This window comes from Paracoccidioides lutzii (genome assembly GCF_000150705.2).
Source record: "Paracoccidioides lutzii Pb01 unplaced genomic scaffold supercont2.2, whole genome shotgun sequence".
Classification (NCBI taxonomy): Eukaryota; Fungi; Ascomycota; class Eurotiomycetes; order Onygenales; family Ajellomycetaceae; genus Paracoccidioides; species Paracoccidioides lutzii.
This window is the reverse complement of record NW_015440948.1, coordinates 908,983-931,022: the sequence shown is the minus strand read 5'-3', so window position 1 is coordinate 931,022 and position 22,040 is coordinate 908,983. Positions and strand designations below refer to the sequence as shown.

The following is a 22,040-nucleotide window of genomic DNA, read 5'->3' as shown; positions in this document are numbered from 1 at the left end:
GGGCAAAGACGACGGATGATGGTTTCGCCCTTCCGCAGAACAGGGTTCTTTTCAATCCAGATTCCTGGGTAAGCGCCGTGAAGAAAGACGCTGTCCAATGATGATGTGATAAACCCCAGACTTGGCACGGATGGCGCAAAATCTCGGTCACTTCTTATTCATCCTCGCCAAGACTGCGACAGCATCTGCACATGCCTTGGCGATAGTGCTGTTCTGTCTGATGATTACCATCACCTATTGACCTCGCTGAATTCTCACATGCATCCTGCCTAGGTATGTTTAATATACCCAGGACCTAGTTAACGATTTTGCGGCGATAAGTTGGAGCTTTGCCAATGTGCTGTCGGTAATCGTGTTAACAAGAGTGCGACTATCTCGCGCACAAAACTAAGTAAGTAATTGTGTTACTTTTAAAGTACATCTGATCAGAACACAGAGAGCAATCCATATCCCGGGTTTTGCGCCTGTTTCATGAAACAGCACTTAACTTGCTGAGAATCCCATACCTTTATATCTGAATCTCAGCATGATTTGGGACCAGGGAAGAAATCTTTGTGCGAGAAGGTTTAGACTTATGTGGTTACACTGTGAGACCAATTTAAACTATGAGAGCGTCCATCTTTCCTCAATGGTGCACACAGCACAGACACGGGAATATGCATGCATGTCCTTTCGATGAGCAGGTCAGGGTTTCAAGGTTGCTTGATCCCCTCACCTGCTGCGCAACTCTAGATGAGAATGTGATGCTCCATCTGCGGACATTCGAATTTTGAGGTTGCGATGGTTGAGAGTTGAAATTGCTCGCCCCGTATTGATATGATATAGGTAAGCACAAGAGCGCACTCATCTGCTAGTTCCTGCCGACTCGAACCGTGACAAGGTCCAGGGACTCATGCCTCCCTGAAGCAGGCAAAGGTTGAGTTGATAAGCTTATACTGGCAACAGCTCCGTGGTTGGAGCTTTTAACATCTATCAGAGAAACAGGGGCGACATATACTCACTGAAAGCGGACTGTTGTTATGAAATTCTAGGTTGATCTCTTCCAGATATTGCAGTGCAGGCTTTAGAAATTTATGGCCAGGCTTTCATAGTTAATCCATTGATAGGAGCTTTTAACTTTGATGAATAGTTATTGTGTCTAAGCTCGTACCACGGTGTATGATGTGTTAACGAGAGTAAAACTAGACGCCATCTCAGTTGCGAGATCGCTTGGGTTAGATCCATGGGTATAAATTTAGGTCACGTGTACATGTATTTTTAGAAAATGATGGTACCAACGCACAAGTAATAATGTAAAATTGAAGTCCAACTATATAGAGTAATATTACGCACCCTGAAACAATACGCGCCGTACTATTCCGTACGCCAGCCAATCCATGGATGCAATATGAATATTGATTCCACCACTTTCAGCCACGACTTTGGAACCTTGGAAAGGGTCCAAGCTATGGGTTGTATCCCAGGTCAGTCTCGTTGCCCGTTCTGGACGTATGGAGGGCAGATCATCTCCTGGTAAATTATAATACTGCGGTCGCAGCTGTGGCCGTAAGTTCTAGTACCAATACCAACCCTTGGTCGACCAAGCCACAGAGCCCCCTTTCCCTCTCTCTTACTAACCAAGCCCGACCCAACCTCTCTTCTTCTGATGCTGGCGTTGAACTGCCTCTCCTCCGCTTAATCTTTCTTCAGCACCTCCTGTAGACCGTAGACTGCTGTTTCCCCGTCAGTCTCTTGTCTGTCCTTGTGTTTGTTTCTACCCTGCTTGTCAACCTCGTCTTCCTTGCCCTGAGTCGGTTGGGCTGGTTCTGCGTCTTGACGGTTCCCCCCATTCCCCCTTGGCCAATTCGCTGGTGCTAATCGAGATTCCACTTGAACTCCCGCAGTTTTTCTGAGTTCAGTCCACTCCGAACGGGACTATTCCCCCTTAGGTTGCTTGCTCGATTCCAGCCTTGGGTCTCCCCGAACATCACAAGGATTGATTCCCTTTACCTCCACGGAGAATCCATCGACCGCATCACACCATCTCCTCTCGTTCACATCCCGCTGGAGATATACCGTGAAGCTTTATCGATTGATTTGAGAGTCTGTTGGGAGACCACTTGGTCAAATCTTAACGGTTGACACCATTCGTGCAGGCGCGAAATACGCGAGGTTGGCGAAACTGTGTCGCCTCCGGAATCCTCTGACCCAACCACCGTTACTTCCTGCTTTAGGCCCCAAGCCATCGTCTGCTTGCCAGCATTGATATATCAGCACAGGTTGGAAAGGCAATTTACCAGAGGTGCTGGTTTCGCACGTCTTTGCAGGGGGTTCCTGAAGTTGATTGAAGCTAGCCTTCGTTGTCACTCCCACCCTTTACAAACGAACCTCCCACCATCCTTACTGTGATAGGCGCAGGAGGAAAATATAAAGCGGGAAATCTTTTTCTTGACCGAGTTCTATATTTGATGTCCCGAGTGATACAGGGCTATTGAGCTTACAGCTGTGCCCATGTTACCTGTGCTTGTGTTAAATCGACTTACATCTTCCTATCCTGTCTCTTGGGAAATAGACTCATCATCCTGTCTCTAACTAGAATTAGCTTTCATAAAACACAATCCATGACGACCTCACCTAAAGGCTCAGGGTCCAGTGAGTATTCTATTCTATTCCGCTAATTATCACTCATCAAAAATCTCATAATGCTAATCTCAGCTGTCCCTTTCAAGACTCTGCCGCACCTCTTCCAAATGATGCGCCTACAAAAAATAATACCTTGTCAACTGAACCATCAATTGATGAGGGCCCTGTAGAACGGCACACATCACATGCAAACTCGGTACAGGATGCTTCCACCCAAGCTGATCATCCGAAGAAAAAACGCTCATTCCTTCATATCCCATCTCGGTCATCTTCTAGTATAAAACTACGAGGGCAGCCAACCGCTCCAGACAGATGCGAAGATGTCGCTGAAAACAACGCCGGAAACAAGAAGCGAGCCAATAGCATGGGAAGCAGCAAACGATCCAAGCGTTCCAATGTTCCGGATGCTGTGAATACTCATTCCAAAACTAAAACTACCGATATGGATGACATGCCAAAGAAAAATGGATCAAAGAGACCTTCGAAGCTGTTTTCTTTCCTCAGCTGCTGTAGCGCATCGAATGACGATCAGGAGGGTGTCAGCCTACCGCCAAAAAGATCCGTAAAGCCGCTCTCATCTCATGGTAGACAACCAACGCCTGTCGAGAAGGCAGAAGCCAGTGCTGCAAATTCGAGCATGGCAGATTCCAGAGAACTGGCTTCATTTGATGAAAAAGTTGCGCTGAAGGCCAATACGGATCGGACGGAGTCGCAAATTGAGGTTGAAGTCGCCGCAGCGCGGGGTGAAACGTATTTAGATCATTTTACCAAAACGCACACTGGTGAAGGATCAAACCTTCCCGTACTATCTAAGTCTCCCTCGTCTTTCGGCTTTGGTTCTGGTTCTGGTTCTGGTTCCAAGCCTTATCCAGCTCGAGAATCGGAATCCCGCAGTTTGCCTACTATTGCTGCATCGGAGAAATCTGCAGTTTCAAATGCAGCTAGTACTTGGGCTGAGAAGAATGTGCAGCCCACCGAGGCCGTCCCAGAGAAGCCCAATGGCGATAACGATGCTCCCATGCAAGATACACAGTCGGCGGATAGTTACATAGATGAAGATGTGGAAATTATACCTCACGAGGAACCGGTACAGCGAGCGACCGAACTTCCTCCTCCTCCCCCCTTAGATCGCAATACGGATCCGATCAACAAGTATGCTTCCCCCGTTCCAGCGATCCCGCAAGACAAGCAGCAGTGGTTATTACCACCTGTCGAGCCGCACCTTCAGAGTCGTAAATGCCTAGTGCTCGACCTCGATGAGACGCTTGTTCATAGTAGTTTCAAGGTAAGAAAAATGTTATCGTTCCCGATTTGCTTTAGCAGTCAAATACAATTGTACCTAACCGAAATTTCAGGTTCTTGAAAAGGCTGATTTCACGATTCCCGTGGAAATCGAAGGACAATATCATAACATCTATGTTATCAAGCGTCCCGGCGTTGATCAGTTCATGAAACGAGTGGGCGAATTGTATGAAGTCGTTGTGTTTACAGCATCTGTATCAAAGGTTCGTCTTCTCTTCATGATGATTAGCGACAACAACCGTAAAACTAACATTTACGTTATAGTACGGTGATCCTCTGTTAGATCAGCTAGATATCCATAAAGTCGTGCATCATCGGTTATTTAGAGATAGTTGTTATAATCACCAGGGAAATTATGTTAAGGTATGCTACGACCTCGCTGCTTGTTCTTGAAGAACCCATGGATATATGTTAACCATTTTTCTCCCGCTCAGGATCTTTCACAGGTAGGACGCGACCTACGAGATACCATTATCATTGATAACTCTCCAACCTCTTACATTTTCCATCCGCAACATGCCATTCCAATCAGCAGCTGGTTTTCAGACGCCCATGATAATGAGCTACTAGATCTTATCCCTGTTCTCGAGGATTTGGCAGGTTCGCAGGTTCGAGATGTGAGCTTGGTTTTAAATGTTGCGTTATAGCGATAGTGGGTAATTTTTTTGACGTTGTTCCTCTTGAAATGGACGTTTTCGCTTGCCGGATCACTAGTGCGATCTTCCGTTTTGTCTAGGATAAAAAGATCAGGAGGAATTCTACTTTGACCTCGAAATCGTGGTCATGAAATGTCCTTGCTATTCGAACCTTTCCTACCTTAAATATTCGGTTGATGGCTCTGAACCCAGAACAAACCAGAACTACAACCAACCCCACGACAATCGGAGGAACGGATGTTAACAGGCTTCTAAATTTTACGTCGAAGACCGGATGAGCATCTACCTACTATAAGGCTGGTTTTCCCTAGACGCTGTCCATATTTTCGTCTTCCAACTACTTTAATTTGCTTCTTCCAGTTTATACCTATCGCCCTTGATTGATTACAACCCCCTAACTGGGCTGATATACCTCTCCGAGTGAGCGACTTTTCCCTTTCGTGTATTTCATTGTTGCATCGACCAGGCGTTTTGTCTGCCCTCCATTCGCTGACTATAAAAAAATGTCCTTGCTGGTTACATGTGTTCATTCCCATCTTATTTTACGCCCAAGTGGCATTTACACAAAACAAAAGCACACCCATACACACACACAAATTGCAACCATGCATTTCATTTGTTATTTCCTTTTTTCCTTTCCTCTATTTCTACTCTTCTCCTTCCTCTATGATCTGGCCTTCGTATATCATCATAAATGTTTGTATCCATTTCTCCCACCACCTTTTCCCATAATCAAGGCAGCGATTTTTGTTTCAGTACTGTTTTGATTAATATTTTTTTTTTTTGTTTTTTTATTTTATTTTCTGAGATATCACATAAGTAAAGCCATTGATTTTGCACGTTCTTTTCATATTATTTACCCCTCTTTTCTTTCTCTTTCCTCTGTTCATTCTGATCTCTTAGTCAATTCCCCTCTCTGATTACCCGATTCTTATTACTACATATTATTAGCAGGCCAAGCTCTGCTGTTATATTATTTCTGTGCTTTTTTAATCTTTTTTCCTTAAGGATAATCTATTTTTTTTTTCTTCCCCTCTCTTTTCTTTCACCCAAAACAGCGTCAGAATTCCCCATTTTATTAGCATGCTATCTGTATCATTGTATGGTTTTTCTTTCGTGAAAGTAATAGCATTGAATTGAGTTTCTGCATCTTCAAGGGCTTCTTCTACCCCTTTTGCCCCTATCAACTCCTTTTATACTAAACAGAGAAACCCCTTGCCCTTTACCTCCCTGCCTACTATGTAGTTATTACTGGGCTATATAATAACAGTCCCAGGAGACTTTCTTAGCCAGATCATTCATCTCCCATTTTTTTTCACCCATCGTTTCCTTCCCACGTTGTACCTATTGGGAGGCTGAAATCTTTCTCTCTGTTCCCATTTCACTGTAAGGAGACCGCATTGCTTGCATAGTGTTACATCCCTTCATATCTGTACGGAATATTCTTCAATCATTAGCATGTTATTATAAAGAGAAATATACAAAATACATCCAATCATCGTTGTAATTTTTAGTACATACTTTGCCCAGTTTATCGTTTATCTAATCCACATATGACTGTTGGAGAAGGTTACTTTATAAGAATCGTCCATCGAGTCCGTGGCGGAGAAATAACCTATGGCCCTCTGATGTAACCATCCCCAGCATAGAGCCTCTTGTGGTTTTAAGTGAGAAAATCTAATGTACAGTAAATTTTATCAAGAATTTTAGCCGTTTGTTTTGGCTGCTGCTGGTAGCAATTTCGTTTGGCTGTGTCCAGAGCCCCCTCTCTGCAAGTAAAAACGAGTTAAGGCTTGGCTGACAATCTTCCGCAACTCCCCACATGAACTTTAGTTACATAAATAACTACACCTTTTCATCCAACCCTGATTCCGCGACAGAAGTAAACCCAATACTATTTATTTCTTTCTACCACTCCCCTCTCTACAAGCACCTATCGCAACCTCGCAGAAATTTCACTACCCCAGAGGAACTATTTCTTCAACCTCCAGGCTTTCCCCTCTTTCCTCCCTCACCAAAACATAGGTGCTACATGAATGACGGAATCTAACCCTTCAATCTCTGCGAGCTCGACGTCGAACCCGTCTCAAAACAACGACTTAAACGACACACAAGGCAGCCCAGAAATGAGAGATAGTAAAGGCTGGGATGGCAAGTCGCGTGTCGAGCATCATGCCGTGCTGGCCAGCCAAGAAGATCCCGAAGATTCAGATGAAAATGCTCTACCTCCACAAGAGATTGATGCAGATGAAGGTATATATATCTCCTAGAACAGAGATATTGCTGTCATCTCCATCCTCCTTACGTTGCTCTTTTTCCTCTTAAGCGGTTTTATAGATACATGCTGATATACGTCTCGCGTTTTCCCGTTTAGATCTGCTTTCGGAGTTGAGCAATGATGTTGACGTATGTGGACACCACCATTCCCGGCCTATCCACAGACTACAAAGATAATATGAGTCAGCTGTAAATGAGCTATTGTTTATACAAACAAACAGGACATCGATCTGGTCCATTGCCGCATAACGTCACTTCCAGCACTTCATTTGGAACGTTTCACGAATCTAGAGGTGCGTATACCCCGTCAACAGTTTTCCATTGGCTGTCAACTGAATGAAATACACTCAGAAACTCTGCCTCCGGCAAAACCAAATATCCCGACTCAGCTTCCCCGAAAACCTTTGGCCAACACTCACCGACTTAGATCTCTATGACAATATGATATCGCATATCAAAGGGCTAGAACACCTCTCCAAACTCACTAGCCTGGACTTTAGCTTCAACAATATCAAACATATCAAGAATATTTCGCACCTGGTGCATCTGAAGGATCTATATTTCGTGCAGAATCGAATACAGAAGATCGAGGGGCTGGAGGGGCTAAAAGAATTGAGGAATTTGGAGCTCGCTGCGAATAAGATTCGAGTTCGTGCTGAACCCTTTGAGCACTATCTCTCTCTTTGCTGGTGGGATCTCGGATATGGATGAACGAGCTGTGCTTATGAATATTGTTTTAGGATATCGAAAATCTGGACTCCCTCATAGGTTTAGAGGAGCTCTGGTTAGGAAAGAATAAAATCACCGAAATCAAGGTATGTGAATAATATACCATCGATCCTTAAGCGACTGTCTTTCGCTCTCTCCTATTCGCGAGCTCCATATATCACCATGGCACTCTAACCAACTCTTTCAGAATATTGACGCCCTCGCCAACTTAAAAATCATCTCTCTCCCCTCAAATCGCCTAACAAACATTTCCGGCCTCTCAAACCTCCCCAACCTCGAAGAACTCTACGTCTCCCACAACGCCATTACCGCCATATCTGGCCTAGAAAATAGCACCAACCTCCGCGTCCTCGACATTTCTAACAACCGAATCAGCACACTAGAAAACCTTTCCCATCTCTCCCATCTTGAGGAGCTGTGGGCATCTAACAACCAATTTGCCAGCTTTGAGGAAGTGGAGCGCGAGCTAAAGGATAAAGAGGAGCTTAAGACGGTGTATTTCGAGGGGAATCCTTTACAGACGAAGTGTCCGGCTTTGTATAGGAATAAGGTGCGGCTAACGCTGCCGCAGATTCAGCAAATTGATGCGAGTAAGTTTAATTGCCATTGTTTTATTTTCATCTATCAGCCTCTTTACGTGTGCTTTTGCAATTTTCATTTGACTTCACTTTGGGTGCCACTGAACCGGACAGTTTTGAAATTTAGAACAAAGTAGTGAGAAAAGGGCCAATTTTTTTTTTTTTTTTACTAACTGCCTCATTTCAACAAATGACAGCGTACGTCCGTGTGTTGTGACAAGTGGATGGTCGAATTAACCCCTTCCCTGAGTCGAACTTGTGAAATCGATAAGAGAGTAACCAGATTTGCATAACCGGTATCAGCGATTATGGTTTGCATTAATGACAATTTATTTCCTTATGATAGATATTGAGCTATAAGTATGATGAGAGACAGGAAGGAGGGTTCTCCCTTCCGTCCATATTAAAATGAGATTGAGATGAACCATCCATACGCTTGAGGTTCTATTTCCTTTATGTCCACACTTTCTTATTTAACTACTACTAAAATCTGCTATAGATGAGGAACATGGAATCCAATTTGATGTTCATGTACCTGGTGGAATTTTCCGACCCTTTTTCTGAACTCAAGACTTCCCATTTCATGAGTTACAGGCCCAACAATCTTCTGAAGTTACTCCAAAAACACCTTGTCTATTATCCACTATATATACGAAGCAGAGGATTAATGATACATGGCGTAGATGCTACATATATTCAAACGAAATACACTCTTCCTCTCTTCCTCTCTCCCCTGGAACTCATCTTCCAGCCAAGATAGCTAGAACCCAGGATGGCACGGAAAATGTTTAACTTCAAGGTTGATATTAATCATCCATTGTGCCATTCCGCATTTCTTAACCATCTCACATGAAAACACACCGGTTGGGCTGGGCTAGGCTGCATTATTTAGCATTCGCAGAGCATTGCAGAGTAGATCATTTGGACATGATGTTCCAGGGATGCAAACCGATGCAAACCGCACCTAAAAACACCATAACCTAACCAAAAGTCCTTTGATATTTCGAGTAAAGGCGAGTGAGCAAGCGCAATTATATGCGAGCCCTTTTTGAGGGAGGCGCGTCAGGGGATACTTTCATTTGGTTCGTGAATCTTTCTCTTCCCACCCCGTAGGTTTTCGAAAGACAGGAACCTAGTATGCCGGTTGCTCAATCAAGACCCTTATCCCACACTCTTTTCTAATTCCCTCCATTTCTCTTTCTTGCTCTTGCTCTTGTTCTCTCCTTTGCCCTTGCTCCTGCTCCTGTTCTTGCTCCTGCTCCTGCTCCTGCTCCTGCTCCTGCGCCATTTCATTCGCCTCCTCATTCGAAGTCATAGCTTTCTTCACTTTCAACTTTTCCATAACCTCCCTTCCCTCCCGATACAGTCGCATAAGGGAATCCCCACAAAGCGTCTCCGCAATCCGTAAGACATTAGCTTGGTGACGAAATGGGAACATCCGTTTCTTCTTCGGGAAACAATCCATATGTTGTAGCCACGGGGGGGGTTTCAGGACTAGATCGCCAGGGCTCTTAGTGGGTGCCTCACTATAGCCAACTCCTTCACTGCAAATAGTGGCAGTCTTCATGAGATCCTGGACCTCGAGTGAGTTGGTCGCAACGTGGAAGGCGTTGTAGTATGGATTCTGCATGACAGCAACATTGTGGTCATGGTGGGATGGTTCAACGTAACAGAGCATTGATGGTTCTGGGGAGTTACCATCACCATAATCAGCTAATTTTTTTTCTCTTTTTTTGTCTCTCTCTCTGTTTCTTCTTGCTTCTTTAGTTCTGGCTTTGATTCGAGGTTTGGCGAGGGCGCTTTTGGTTGGATAGCTCTCCTTGCTGGAGTTAAACATGCTTGATTCCGGCAAAAGTTTAGATAGACTAGGAATGGGAATAGTAAGTGGAGAAGCTTCCACAGCAGCGTTTCTTGCTTCAACGGTTTCGAATATTACTAGAGCAGAGCGCCCAGTATTCCTGGCTCGTGGCGACGGGGTGTTCTAGGACATGTTCTTAGTACGCAATTTAAAGAGTACGAGATTATGTATGATAGAAAGGGTGGGAGAAGAGCAATGGGACCCCCAAAAATGTTCTAAGAGGATTACAGCTTAATGCCAATAAACCTCATATCAGGGTGATCCAAAAGGTGGGTGCTTTTTCACATTACAATAAGAAAAACAGTATCTTTGTTCTCGCTCAGGAGACGAAATCAAAACGATATTAAAAGAATTCATGTCTCAAGTCTGGATGACCTAGCTCCAATACAAACGAAGAGACAGAAGGCCCCTTCACCCACTCAAAATAACTAAGAACCAAAAATTAAAGCCACAGAAAAGAAATCAAAAGAGGAGTCATAAAACTTACCTTCAGATTTAGGAAATATGACACTTCCCCAAACTTCCGCATCGCCCCAAGAACCAACTGGGACTCTACGAGCGTGCGCGGACTTGGTATCATTGTAATATGGACCTGCTTGAGGTTCACCACCTGGCGTGTAGCGTTGATAGCCATGGATATACGTAGATAATAATATAATCTACTATTATGCCTCTTGTCGTCGTCCCTTTTGACTTTTGTCAAAGGCTATTCAGGCTCCTTACTTGCAGCCGGTGTTGCAGTATTTGCTGTGGATCCATACAGTACGCTTTCAGGAGCGATAACTCTTTTGGATGGTAAATTGTTCGTCTGAAGGATTCTTCCCTTTTTGGCGTCTTTTCTGGACGGAGTCCTCTCTCCAGGGCCCAGGGTTAGTTGATTGAGGGTTAAATCGTGCGATTGGCAGACGTGTATATATGCAGATGATATAACATTCATTTTAATGGAATGTCGTCGAGATTAAAAAAAAAGTTTTGGGATCGTGTCATGTGATTTCCCGAGCGGATTTGGTTCAAGGGATTGGGAACAAATCCGGAGATCGGAAGCATTTCTACGGAGCACTGGGCTAACATAGGTATCTACAACTATGTCACCTATTCGCCTCTCTTGTAGAATATACGTGGAGGAGTCATCGCAGCTCCAATGGTTCAATAAAATAGATCATTAGCACACTTTCCCTATCTTCTTAACGTGATTATAAACCTGGCGTGAGATGGACTTAGTATGCCTAAATGTTACTAATACATCCCTTGAGCAGGACCCGCACATTAAGAATTTGAAGTTAACAAATTCGTATAGCAATTGTGCCTCCGCGCTCGGGTTATAGAAGAATACAATGTACAGCCAAGAGGATGCAATCGATCTATTCATTTATCCTCATCACCAGGTGCATCAAGATTAAATTTCTTCCTCCCAGACCCAGTGAGATTCTTAAGTTTCACCAGATTGACCTGAACATCCATCTTCTTTTCGATATTCCGAATCTCCTTCTCGGGATCAATAGCGTCCTCTGACGCAAACTCCAACACAAGACGCCTACCAAGAAGATGGGTATGTTTCAGCGCCTCCATGGCATTCTCCGCCTCCCGGGCACTTACAAAATCAGCGAACGCAAATCCACGAGCCGTGCGGTCGAATTTCTGCGGCACACGAACTGAGCGGAGTTTGCCATATGCACCAAAAAGGTTCCTGATATCCTTTTTTGTAGCTTGGAACGGTAAATTTTTTATGAGGATTTTGGTTCCGCGCATAGCTAGTTTCTTAGCATTGTCCTCGCGCCTTCTCTCTTCAGCCGCATCCGTGGCTTTGTGCGAGGTCTTGATGACGAGCTCATGTTGATCCAGTTTATAACCGTTCATCGTTGCAAGGGCAGCGCGTGCCTGAGCACTGGTTCTGAACTCCACGAACCCGAAGCCCATGCTAAGTGTTTCCCCTGGCCGCTTTGGATTGGGTTTGGTTTTCACCCTAGCAGACAAGAACCCGTCCAAGGGTTGGAATACCTCTGCCAGGCGAACATTTGTGGTAGAAAAGTTAAGATTTCGAACGAACAGAGTCGATGTCTCCAACAGAGTCTCGTTTTCGTCCGCTTCACTCGCCTTGAAAGTGTCAGATGTCGAGAATGTTTGCGAGACCACTTTTGGAGCAGAGAGTACAGCGTTGACTGCGATCGCCTTCTCATCAAACAAGTCTTTTGGTGCTCTTTCCAAAAACAGTATCGAATCACCTAGTTTCCGATACGCAAGCCCCTTAAAGGCCTTCTGGCACTCATCCGCCAGGGCGAATTCAACAATGGCTATCGTGCCGCTCGGTGGCATAAGGAGCCTTTTAATTTCCCCAAACGATTCGAACAGCTTCCTTAGATCTTCGGCTTTTACGCAAAAGGAAAAGTTTTTAACAAGAATCGCAGTGTTACCTTGTTCTCGCTGCCTGAACGAATCCAGATTCACCCCATTCGATGAGAAATATGCCTTTGTTTCTTGAATGACATGCGTTTCAGCATGGGCTTGCTTGACTGCGGCATCAGAAGACGTGGGGTCAAGCAGTTCAGATTTGGAAACCCCTAGCCGTTCAGATACTGATGACATAACTGCATCAGCCTAGTAAAATTGTTAGATTACGTTATGTATTGCCAACATAAATGACAAAGTGCATACATTCATATAAAGAGAGTTCCAATTGAAGCTTGAAGATGAAGCTTCTTGTTTTCGTTTAATCTGCTGCTGTTTCTTTAGAGGGAGCTTTGAAAGCTCATATTCATCTAGCTTGTGCGTTTTCTTTGGCGAGGCCGGTAAGATGTGCAGGAGACGACCTTCGAAATCCTTCCCGTCAAGGACTCGGTAAGCCTGAATGGCCGCCTCGGGGTCTACATATTGTATGTATGCAAAACCTTTGCTTTTAGACTGTCGTGTATCAAAAGCAACATGAATCTATATTTTTTACAGTCAGCATCCGGTATTATGAACGAAAACTTGATAAATCAGACGTCGAAATACTTCAACAACAAAATCCTCAGATCAAAAGAGGCATCTACTAAAATCCTCTTTCCAGGTGACATCATTTGCATAGCATAAGCTGTCCCTATCTGGAAAATCATCATTGGAGGTCAAGCGGCGGCTAGTTGCACGTAGAAGATGGGTGATGGTTTGAAAAAAAAAAAAAAAAAAAAAAAAAAGGAGAAATGAAAAAATATAGAAGAAAAGAGAAGTAAAGAGAAAAAAACTTGCCTCATCAATCTTTCCAAAAGAAACGAATAGAGGTTCCAAATCACTTTCACTGGCGTTATAGGGGAGATTCCGGACGAACAATCGACCGGTCTCACGAAGTAGACCTATATTTGCGTCAAAGGATTCTTTGTCATCGGATGGATTGGGAGGTTCGTTATGTCTGGGTAACGTAGACTCTGGGCAATTTCTTCCCATGACGATCTCGTGATCACTGTCATCGCTTGCTTCAATTTCTCGTACTCGGGGAGTTACGGCGGAACCCTCGTCATCGTCTTCTTCTTCAACCAGGCCAAGAAGTCGACTCGTTCTTGATCGTAACCAGTCCATATCGGACTTCGGCGCTTCTACGACGGATTCGACCTGTGGGTCATTTTCAGACTCCACGGATCTAGGCCTTGGAGTGGTAAAACTATCCTCAGGGATATGATTTGGCCGCTCCATCTGCTTCTTCTTAACAAGAAAGTGATGATCAAATTTCAACCGCTTGTTTTGCGCTTCAGATTTTTCAGCATTGATAGACGGAATAATTGTAGCATTATTAGCTGGCACCGCGTTAGTATCAGCCATTATGCTATCATCAGCCCATGTCTTTGACTTCATTGGCGGTTGCATAGCCGCAATATATTCCTGCAGCTTAGGATCCTGTTTCTGTTCTACTTGGTCATGTTTGCGCTTGAGAGATGTGGAGTTGGCAGATGTGCCATGTTTTGAATGCGACTTCCCAACTGTAGGGGGCTCAGCATCGATCTTAAGTCTCCGGTCAGTTTCATCAACCCCTTAATAGGTCAGCCTTCGACGATGGCTTCGAAAGTGATATCTGGGTGACAAAGGGAAACGATGCGAAGGGGTACTTACTGGCCGAGCCATCTCCACTGCTATTTTCGACATCCTTATATATGACTTGTTAAAGTAATTGACAGCATCCTGTGCCAGAGAAGGGGTTTTGAAGCCAACAAAGCCAATCCTTCGTTTCGGAATGACATGAGCGTCAGTAACCTGGTAACGGATCGAGAAATGTTTTCGAAGATCATCATTTGAGAAAGTAGGCGGCAAGCCTGACACAAAGACTCTTGTGTTCCCTTCCATGTTGATTATATGAGAATGACCCAGGATCTCTTCTTCCCGAATGTTGACAGAGATTGTGAAGAGAATAATAATAATGGGGAGAAAGAAAAAAAACAACCTAGAAATGTGTGGAAAGATGTTAACTGTTTTCTGCCACCCAAGGCGGTGAGGGTTGCCAGCAGTTTGGCTTCCATACAGAGCTTTGTCGCAACAGTCACAAACAATAGGCGCAGACGTTCATTGAACAACGTCGGAACCATCAACCAGTCTGTTTTTAAACACACCACCATCTTTTACGCAATTTCTGCAAAACCTCTTTTCCACCTCATATCACACTCGTGGATCTAACTTGGAATTCTTCGACCCTTGAACCCATATCTACAATGGCCTCTGAAAAGCGAGAGAAACTCGAAGGTATCAAAACAAACAGACAGCATACAGTTACCCCCTGTTTTCCCCTGCCTGACCTACCTACGACTACCACAACCATTACTGACAAGATATGGAACTACAGCCCAGATTAAGTCTGCTGATATGGTAAGCACAAAAATCTCTAATGACAAACCTTAAGAAAAATGATTGCAATACGTCGATCTACTGTTGAATGTATGTTTGCTAATAGCCAATCGGGGATCTAGAGCGAGGACATGCAGCAGGAAGCCATTGAAGTTGGTACGTCAGAATCTTGCATATCATTATAATGCGAAAAGCAAACTAACACTGGATGCTCTTTCTGACAGCAACGGAGGCCATGGATAAATACCATATTGAAAAGGTACAACTTATTCGATGAAGATTGAGGTCAAATCCACTGGATTGATTCTTTCGAACTAATGGGTATATGCCCTCATAGGATATTGCCCAGTATATAAAGAAGGAGGTGAGTAGCAGTCAGGAAATCTCTTCTCAGTTCTATCTTCATGTTCCTCCTTAGCAAATGCATTGTTGCTTACTTGAAATGCAGTTCGACTTGCGCAAAGGCGCTACCTGGCATTGCATAGTTGGGCGGAATTTCGGCAGTTTCGTAACGCACGGTATGAACACCTTCACCCCTCCCTTTTCCATTCTATGTAGGAATATGTAGGAACCAAACCAATGTTCGTTCAGGTTGACTGATCCCAAGCTGTCACAACTCCAGAAACCAAGCATTTCATATATTTTTATGTGGGACACTGCGCCATTTTGCTCTTCAAGACCCAATAGATTATTGTCTCCTTTGCTTTCCTCGGCCCAAATACGAGCGTCAACCCTCCTCGTATACCACTCCATGCTATCCATTGTGACAGTATCGGGATGATTTTCTTTTTCTCCCTTCGGACTACTTCCTAAACGACGCGATATTCCGATGGATTAATATTCTCAATACATATTTGTATGTGCACGAAAGAGAAATTAAATAAAACCAAGATGTGGAGCTTGGAAATGAACGAATTACGAACAACCCTTTTTTTTTTTTCATAATTTCATCTTGGTTTAGTCATTTCTTCTGATGTATTTTGTCTCTTCGCTTCACCAGCATTGTGTATCATGATATATCTCCCTGCGTGCAAATTAACGAGCAGAGAAAATGTGAATGATGACTAAACCAGTGTAGACAGGTATTTTGTGAACCGAAGCTGGTTCAATTAGAATTATACCTTCCTCTAATATACTAACCCTCCATTCTCGTTTCCTCTTCTTAATATAAATCCTGGTTTATATTCCAAAAGAGTGACTAGGAGTATGAAAAGGAACTAGATAAAAGGCCAAAACCTGCCAAAGAGCAAGTCTTGATAAACATTTGGGTATGTAGGCGTATAACAATGAAATTGTATGTTTCGAACCCAGGAGAATATTAAATTAATCCATACACCGTGTAAAGAAAACGAACTCAAAAGAAGAAACAGCAACAAAAGTAACAACCGAAGGAAAACAGCACGATAATCGTAGGGAATGTTCATAAAATACACAAGGACAATGCGACCCAAACAACCAGAAATCACAATAAGAAAAGAGGGCAGAAGCAGTCCCAAGGACAAGTATACTCTCCAATAGCCCAGATTACTTATACACGTAACCTTGATGTGGTTGCACAGGTGCTCCTGGCCCCTGAGGTCCCCAGCCAGGGTGCCCTTGATAAGGTACAGGTGGATGTGGTCCTCCTCCACCAGCTTGTGACTGAACGTCTGGTCGTTTGCTGTGTAAACTAAGTTAGAAGGGCAGAGGCGAGCGGAAATCAAGAAACATGGATGATGCAGGAGAGGACAGAGAAATATACCATACCTTAGATCCTGCGCGAAACGGCATATGTGGCATGAAACTTCCTAAAATTCTGGAATGAGCGCTGGTTGGTGAAGAGAAAAACAGGGGGAATATATCAAAGATGAACCTTGTACTTGTGAGTTGATAAGGGAACGACGGGCTAAATTAAGAGTTAAATGAAATTAGTTCATGCAAAATAAAGATCGCATTGGCTGAGTAGTTTCTCCGCGAGCTGAGAAAGAAATGGGATCGAGTGTATTAGAAAAGCTGCCTTACCACAAAGCAAACTGTGAACCAGGGCCTAGAAAGATATAGTTAGATTCACTCACTGCCGATTGGAGAAAAGAAGGAAATTCTGTGCACTTACCACCTTGTCACGCAATTCGCAGACCAGTTTCCACCTATTCAAACCAGATAGAAGAAGTTAATAGTTTTCTCATACTTGCATTTTGACTCAATGGCCATTTTCATCAGCAGCATTACAGGGGTTCCACACTCACAATTATGACATTGAGCAGTGACATTTTCATATCCTTGAAGGCGGGATGTGAATTCTGGCAAGACATGTTAGTGGAATGTTCTTTTTTGTGTCCCATTTCAGCTGCTTCGGAACCAGATTTTACAGATATCGAAACATGGGCCAAGGTGAATGGATAAAATCATACCCTGAGTTCCAAATGTGAGGCAAATGGCCATCTTCTCTTTTTTCTGACAAACGTGCTAAACTGAGAATAGCCTGCGCGTTTCTTCTCTCTACCCTGCAAGAATATCTCTTGGTCTGTTCAAGTAACTTTGGATTTGATTCGTTCTTTGTCTTTGTCAATAGGGTAAGCTGCCAATCTGGATTTCAAGGCTTTTGAGAATAGGTTAAGAAAGGATATACCTATATGGATATACAGTGTATACTTGCTCGGTAAAACCAGCCTATAATAAGAGCAAATTTATGTGTTGGGTTGAACTGCCGTAATGATTGAGGAAACCAGAAAGCTGGTTAATATGAGGGTTACAAGGCAAGGAAAAGGTGAACACGACAATTAAATCTAGGAGAAAAGCAAAATTTGTTATGTTGGATGATTGAAGGTGCGAGGTTTCTTAGAGACTTGATGACAGGCTGATTGGGAAGTCTGGAGGTTGGAGCTTGCTCCATGCGGCTCTTGTGGCAAAGGCAATGATGATAGTTCTGTGTGGCTGTGTCACCTGTCTGATTTAGGTTTAATTTTCCCACTTCCTCGGCCACTTTGTAGCATCACACCAATTTAGTATGGGAAGTTACTTGCTGTGTTTGTCTTGTTTGTCTTAGAATACTAAATTAGTTATGACGGAGTATGTGTGTTGGCTACGTAAGTGGTGAATATGTAAAAGCATACGTGTAAGAAGTCGAACATGAGTTGTAAGTTGAGCTCACATTTTTAAAATCATGATCAACTCTGCTCAAATTTCAAATACACACCAATATATTATATAGATTTATCCTGAAATATTAATGCCCAATTATCACTAAGTTATCATAAGTAATTAGTTGAAATAACACTGGGTTTAGAGCATCTTAGTCTTGCGTAACCAGGGCATGCCTGAATACGGCTCTAGCACTTCCTATGGTTAGTTTTACAAAGGACGAATTCCCTTAGGGAAAGGAAGGAATTCGTAAAAGTGAATTTGTAAGACTGAAAGATTTTGTTAGACTCCCTGGCGCCAGTATTCTATACTTGGACTAAGGACAAACAATTCCAGAGGGGTCACTTGATCCCTAACAGATTTGGTGTGAGGGTCAGAGCGGAAGAATACAGTTGATTATTTAATTGAACTCGTCCTGAACTTTTCCTAATTGGGAAATATATTTACTTCCGAGGTCATTCACCTGAATATATAAATAGACGCCTTCATAGCTTTCAAGAAGAAAATAACTGGGCAAGGAAACATACCTTAAACAGGACGCCCGGAATTTTCCGGACAATGGTAGCTATCTGAGGACCCAAAGTCACTGATTTTGTGGAAATGTCCACTAGAGATATCTCAATAGTATGGACAATCTCAGTCGCCATTATACATATGACAAATAGGGAGAACAACTATATCAGTTTCAGAGTGCAGGATAACTAAAATATCACATAGAGTCAAGAAGGGGAGATAGGGGATCGGTTCAAGACGAAATATGGTGTACCAACAGAAGGCTAGAGCTATTTAAGAAGCAAATGTATATGAGCTGGATGATGTATAGAGCACTCAACCAGCAATTTATGAACAGACTGACTTAGCGTAAGTATATATATGACAAAAAACAGAAAAATTTCTTTGAGGAGGTCGCGAAGATCGCTGAGAGGAGGGCTGGCTTTTATAGTTAAGGAGGAACAGGCACCAAGCTGGGTCGTTGCTCCAGGCTGCCTGGCGTCTAAATATAGGATGGAATGTCAAGGGATAAGTGAAGGCCACAGTATCATTCTATCACTCGTTCGCACACGTAGAATTATTCGGATGAGTTGGCATAGGGCGAACCTTGGTGAGAACTACATACTTGCAGATCAAATCTTACTTGAGCTTTAATTGTGGCTGTTAAATTTCGCCGGGATTTTAGAGGGGTGAGTCTTCTAACCTGTCAAGAGGTCGTCTAGTTGAACCTCCCACTTAAGCAGAGCGCTAGGAGCGCAGATGAAGGGCAAATTTGACTGTTCATTATAAGGGAGATGTGGGATTAGATTTAAGTGAACAAGCAGTTAAAGCGTTGCATACATACATGCATTCATAAGTCCGCCCTCCCCTCCCAGTTCTCCGCCATTCTATCACGGAATGCTGGAGCGCATCAACACCCAAACAGAGACTCGAGTCAAGGACAACCGTAGGGGAAACGAAAACAGAACCCAGGACGTGAGAAAATATAAAAAGTTATATATTATTTACGACGTGAATTTCAGAAATAGGAAAATACACATCGGCAGCGGCCATAAAGGAAAACAAAAATAGCTTTTGGTTCATGGGTAACGGTAGGCGTGCAGTTCCCCCAATGAACTGCAGACGAACGGGAGGAAAGGGTGGAAAGGGTCGACGGTAGATAAATATCCAGGTGGAAGAAGTGAAACTCAAGAGGTGAATGAAAACATGTACTAGCAAACCAGGTTTCAGGGAGGAACAGAGCAAAACGGGTGGGAATATTCCACTCATGCCCACAGCTCCCCCGTTCACCCAGTCCGACATGACCATCAGTAGTTGGTAGGAGACGTTCGGAAGATATTGTGAAGCAAGTAGATGTAGGGTATATGAACTCAAGCAAAGACCAAGAAGGGAAAGTATGACCAAGTCCATCCGAGCAAAATGAAACTGATCTGCAGAGCAGACAATTTAAACCTTACGAAACACCTGCTCTACCTCAAGCGGTCATATCGTACAGGCTTCTTCGATTAGACTTTTGATTCGCGATAAGAATGGTGTTGTCGAGGATACGGCATCGACAGAGGTTGAGTTCAAAATGTCTATCTAGAGAACACCCGAGTAATTTTGGCAATAACTGCAGAGCAACTCATGTTAGTTAAACTTAGCGAGCAACAAAGGCTGGCTCAGCACCACGGAACATGTATGATACCAGGGAAGTTTCACGAGCCTACCATCAGGAAGGCAGAGATATCACATATTGAGGACAAGAAAGAGCTGCACCAACAAAACACATAAAGACAACGGAGCAAAACGTACCGTGTAAACCAACAACTGAGAATATAAAGCCCAAACTGAGCACCAACACCACAACCGGATCAACCTTCAATCCGGGGCTTTCGTCCGTATAGAGCTTTAGCATAGTCCCAGAGGAACCTCCAGCACCAGCAGCTCGTGTCGATGTGGGGCGCGCATTCCGGATGGATTCCTTGTGGTCTGCAGCAGCCCGGCGGCGCAGAGCTGTCCGTGGTCCGCCAGGGGGAGTGGGTGATGAAGGACGGTTGAGGGACGAACCGGCAGCGCCGGAAGCGCTCAAGGACGCCTTGGTTCCTTCAGCTCCTGAGTCGGCGCCAGATCCTGAGGCCTGCATTTTTGGAGATAGGTAGGTTAGTTGTGTTTGTGTCGTGAATTGCGCTTTTGGAGACCTATTTGCGCCTCTAAGGGTGGGAAGAATTCGATAGACAAAATAAGGAGTGGAGAGCTGGATGCTTACCATGGCGCGGTATTGAGGGTGTCTGGTGAGATAAAAGAGAGGGAAATTTAGGGAAAAAAAGGAATTCCGCAGCTACTTAAAAGAGATGAGAGGAAATGAAATGAAATGAGGTGTAGGATTGGTGTTGTGGAAAAGGTTGCTACGAGGGGATGGAGACAGCGAAGTAGAGTGAGTTTACGCCGATCTGAAGCAGAGATGTTCCAGAAAAGGCCACGACGATGTATCATGTATTGTCATTCTTGGCGTAATATTACCACTGTGGTATTTAACTTAACAATCCCACGATGTTCCGAGGTAGCTATGGATACTCTACACATATCATTTATATGATATTTAGGGAGAAAATATGGGAGACGACGTTTGATGTTGATACGCATATTCATCAAGTTATGATCTGTTAATAAAGTCCCCATCAAAATAATCCACGTAATTACCGCAGCAAGGGTGGTTCCGCTTTGCCCAGAGATATAATTGAGATAACACTCCGTACTCACCCTTCAGAATGTATGAAGTTGCGTATATATCCAGAGGTTCACTAATGCCTAAGATAGCTTTTGCCGCCGGTCCCGTCGCATGCCTCTGGACTCTTTGTCAGAGTGCTAGAAAGAGACTGATTTGGTGGTGTTGATCCCTTATATCAGGTTAAACGAATCCCCCCTTGCGAAGGCCAAACCTGCGCCGTATATTCCACATCATTCTTATTAAGGATTCCCTATTTCACTAGAGAAATCCAAGTCCGAGTATCCTTGTGTACCTTCGTCCGCTAGTTCAGTTACACCGACCACCAGAGCTTAGGATGGTAACATTCCAGGGTATGTTCAATCATAAATAACACTTCGTTTGCAAAGTATAATGAGCGTTAGGTTTGAAAACCACCATCTTTCTCATCAGATTTAGAATTACCCGATCACTATTTGGTTATCTAGGACCAACCATTGTCAGGATTTTGTTGGTGATGGGTCATTAAGGGGCGGTGTTCCCTTAAGAGAGAACAGCTAAAATATTCAGAGAGAAAAAGTCGCATCCTGCCATAGCAACAATTTATCGTACCATTTTCTCACACGCAGATCTAGCCCCACGGGATATCATTCTATGTGATGGCAGAGTTGTGGGCATTTTGGACTGGGCACTTGCAGGCTGGTATCCGGAGGATTGGGAAGGGGACAAAAGGCAATTTACACCTAGGTGTCTGAGTGGCTAGAGAGTATCAAACTTAAGCTTTCTCCCTATGAAGGGGAGCTTATGGCGGAACGCTTTTCTTTGGCATCTTTACGACGAACCAGGAAACGTTTCACGAATTGAGAATTTTCCAATCACAAATAGTCACAAATATTGCGAAGGCTAGGGTGGGTTAG

General features: G+C 43.8%; 8 protein-coding genes across 8 annotated transcripts; 3 read left to right on the top strand and 5 right to left on the bottom strand.

The window, feature by feature from the left end:
• Positions 1-1,674: 1,674 nt before the first annotated feature.
• PAAG_00937 (hypothetical protein) lies at positions 1,675-2,225 on the bottom strand (the record flags this gene model as incomplete). Its single annotated transcript, XM_002797032.2, has 2 exons — positions 1,675-1,888; positions 2,056-2,225. 2 exons carry the CDS (start codon positions 2,223-2,225, stop codon positions 1,675-1,677), a joined length of 384 nt encoding a protein of 127 aa, XP_002797078.2.
• Positions 2,226-2,600: 375 nt separating this feature from the next.
• On the top strand, positions 2,601-4,571 carry PAAG_00936 (plasma membrane phosphatase required for sodium stress response; the record flags this gene model as incomplete). Its single annotated transcript, XM_002797031.2, has 5 exons — positions 2,601-2,631; positions 2,709-3,907; positions 3,978-4,127; positions 4,189-4,287; positions 4,359-4,571. 5 exons carry the CDS (start codon positions 2,601-2,603, stop codon positions 4,569-4,571), a joined length of 1,692 nt encoding a protein of 563 aa, XP_002797077.2.
• A 2,045-nt stretch (positions 4,572-6,616) lies between these two features.
• PAAG_00935 (protein phosphatase 1 regulatory subunit SDS22) lies at positions 6,617-8,381 on the top strand (the record flags this gene model as incomplete). The annotated part of the gene is made up of 7 exons (XM_015844188.1): positions 6,617-6,833; positions 6,955-6,986; positions 7,079-7,150; positions 7,209-7,505; positions 7,598-7,672; positions 7,774-8,176; positions 8,362-8,381. The coding sequence occupies 7 exons, from the start codon at positions 6,617-6,619 to the stop codon at positions 8,379-8,381; spliced, it is 1,116 nt and encodes a 371-aa protein (XP_015700969.1).
• Positions 8,382-9,296: 915 nt separating this feature from the next.
• On the bottom strand, positions 9,297-10,656 carry PAAG_00934 (hypothetical protein; the record flags this gene model as incomplete). Its single annotated transcript, XM_002797029.2, has 2 exons — positions 9,297-10,145; positions 10,510-10,656. The coding sequence occupies 2 exons, from the start codon at positions 10,654-10,656 to the stop codon at positions 9,297-9,299; spliced, it is 996 nt and encodes a 331-aa protein (XP_002797075.2).
• Positions 10,657-11,387: 731 nt separating this feature from the next.
• PAAG_00933 (multiple RNA-binding domain-containing protein) lies at positions 11,388-14,330 on the bottom strand (the record flags this gene model as incomplete). Its single annotated transcript, XM_015844187.1, has 5 exons — positions 11,388-12,617; positions 12,675-12,947; positions 12,984-12,988; positions 13,241-13,991; positions 14,100-14,330. The coding sequence occupies 5 exons, from the start codon at positions 14,328-14,330 to the stop codon at positions 11,388-11,390; spliced, it is 2,490 nt and encodes an 829-aa protein (XP_015700968.1).
• Positions 14,331-14,692: 362 nt separating this feature from the next.
• PAAG_00932 (dynein light chain) lies at positions 14,693-15,425 on the top strand (the record flags this gene model as incomplete). Its single annotated transcript, XM_015844186.1, has 7 exons — positions 14,693-14,723; positions 14,824-14,846; positions 14,948-14,981; positions 15,050-15,084; positions 15,163-15,189; positions 15,274-15,343; positions 15,394-15,425. The coding sequence occupies 7 exons, from the start codon at positions 14,693-14,695 to the stop codon at positions 15,423-15,425; spliced, it is 252 nt and encodes an 83-aa protein (XP_015700967.1).
• Positions 15,426-18,345: 2,920 nt separating this feature from the next.
• On the bottom strand, positions 18,346-18,592 carry PAAG_00930 (hypothetical protein; the record flags this gene model as incomplete). The annotated part of the gene is made up of 2 exons (XM_015844185.1): positions 18,346-18,408; positions 18,473-18,592. 2 exons carry the CDS (start codon positions 18,590-18,592, stop codon positions 18,346-18,348), a joined length of 183 nt encoding a protein of 60 aa, XP_015700966.1.
• Positions 18,593-19,911: 1,319 nt separating this feature from the next.
• On the bottom strand, positions 19,912-20,562 carry PAAG_00929 (hypothetical protein; the record flags this gene model as incomplete). The annotated part of the gene is made up of 2 exons (XM_015844184.1): positions 19,912-20,018; positions 20,232-20,562. The coding sequence occupies 2 exons, from the start codon at positions 20,560-20,562 to the stop codon at positions 19,912-19,914; spliced, it is 438 nt and encodes a 145-aa protein (XP_015700965.1).
• Between the last annotated feature and the right edge of the window lie 1,478 nt (positions 20,563-22,040).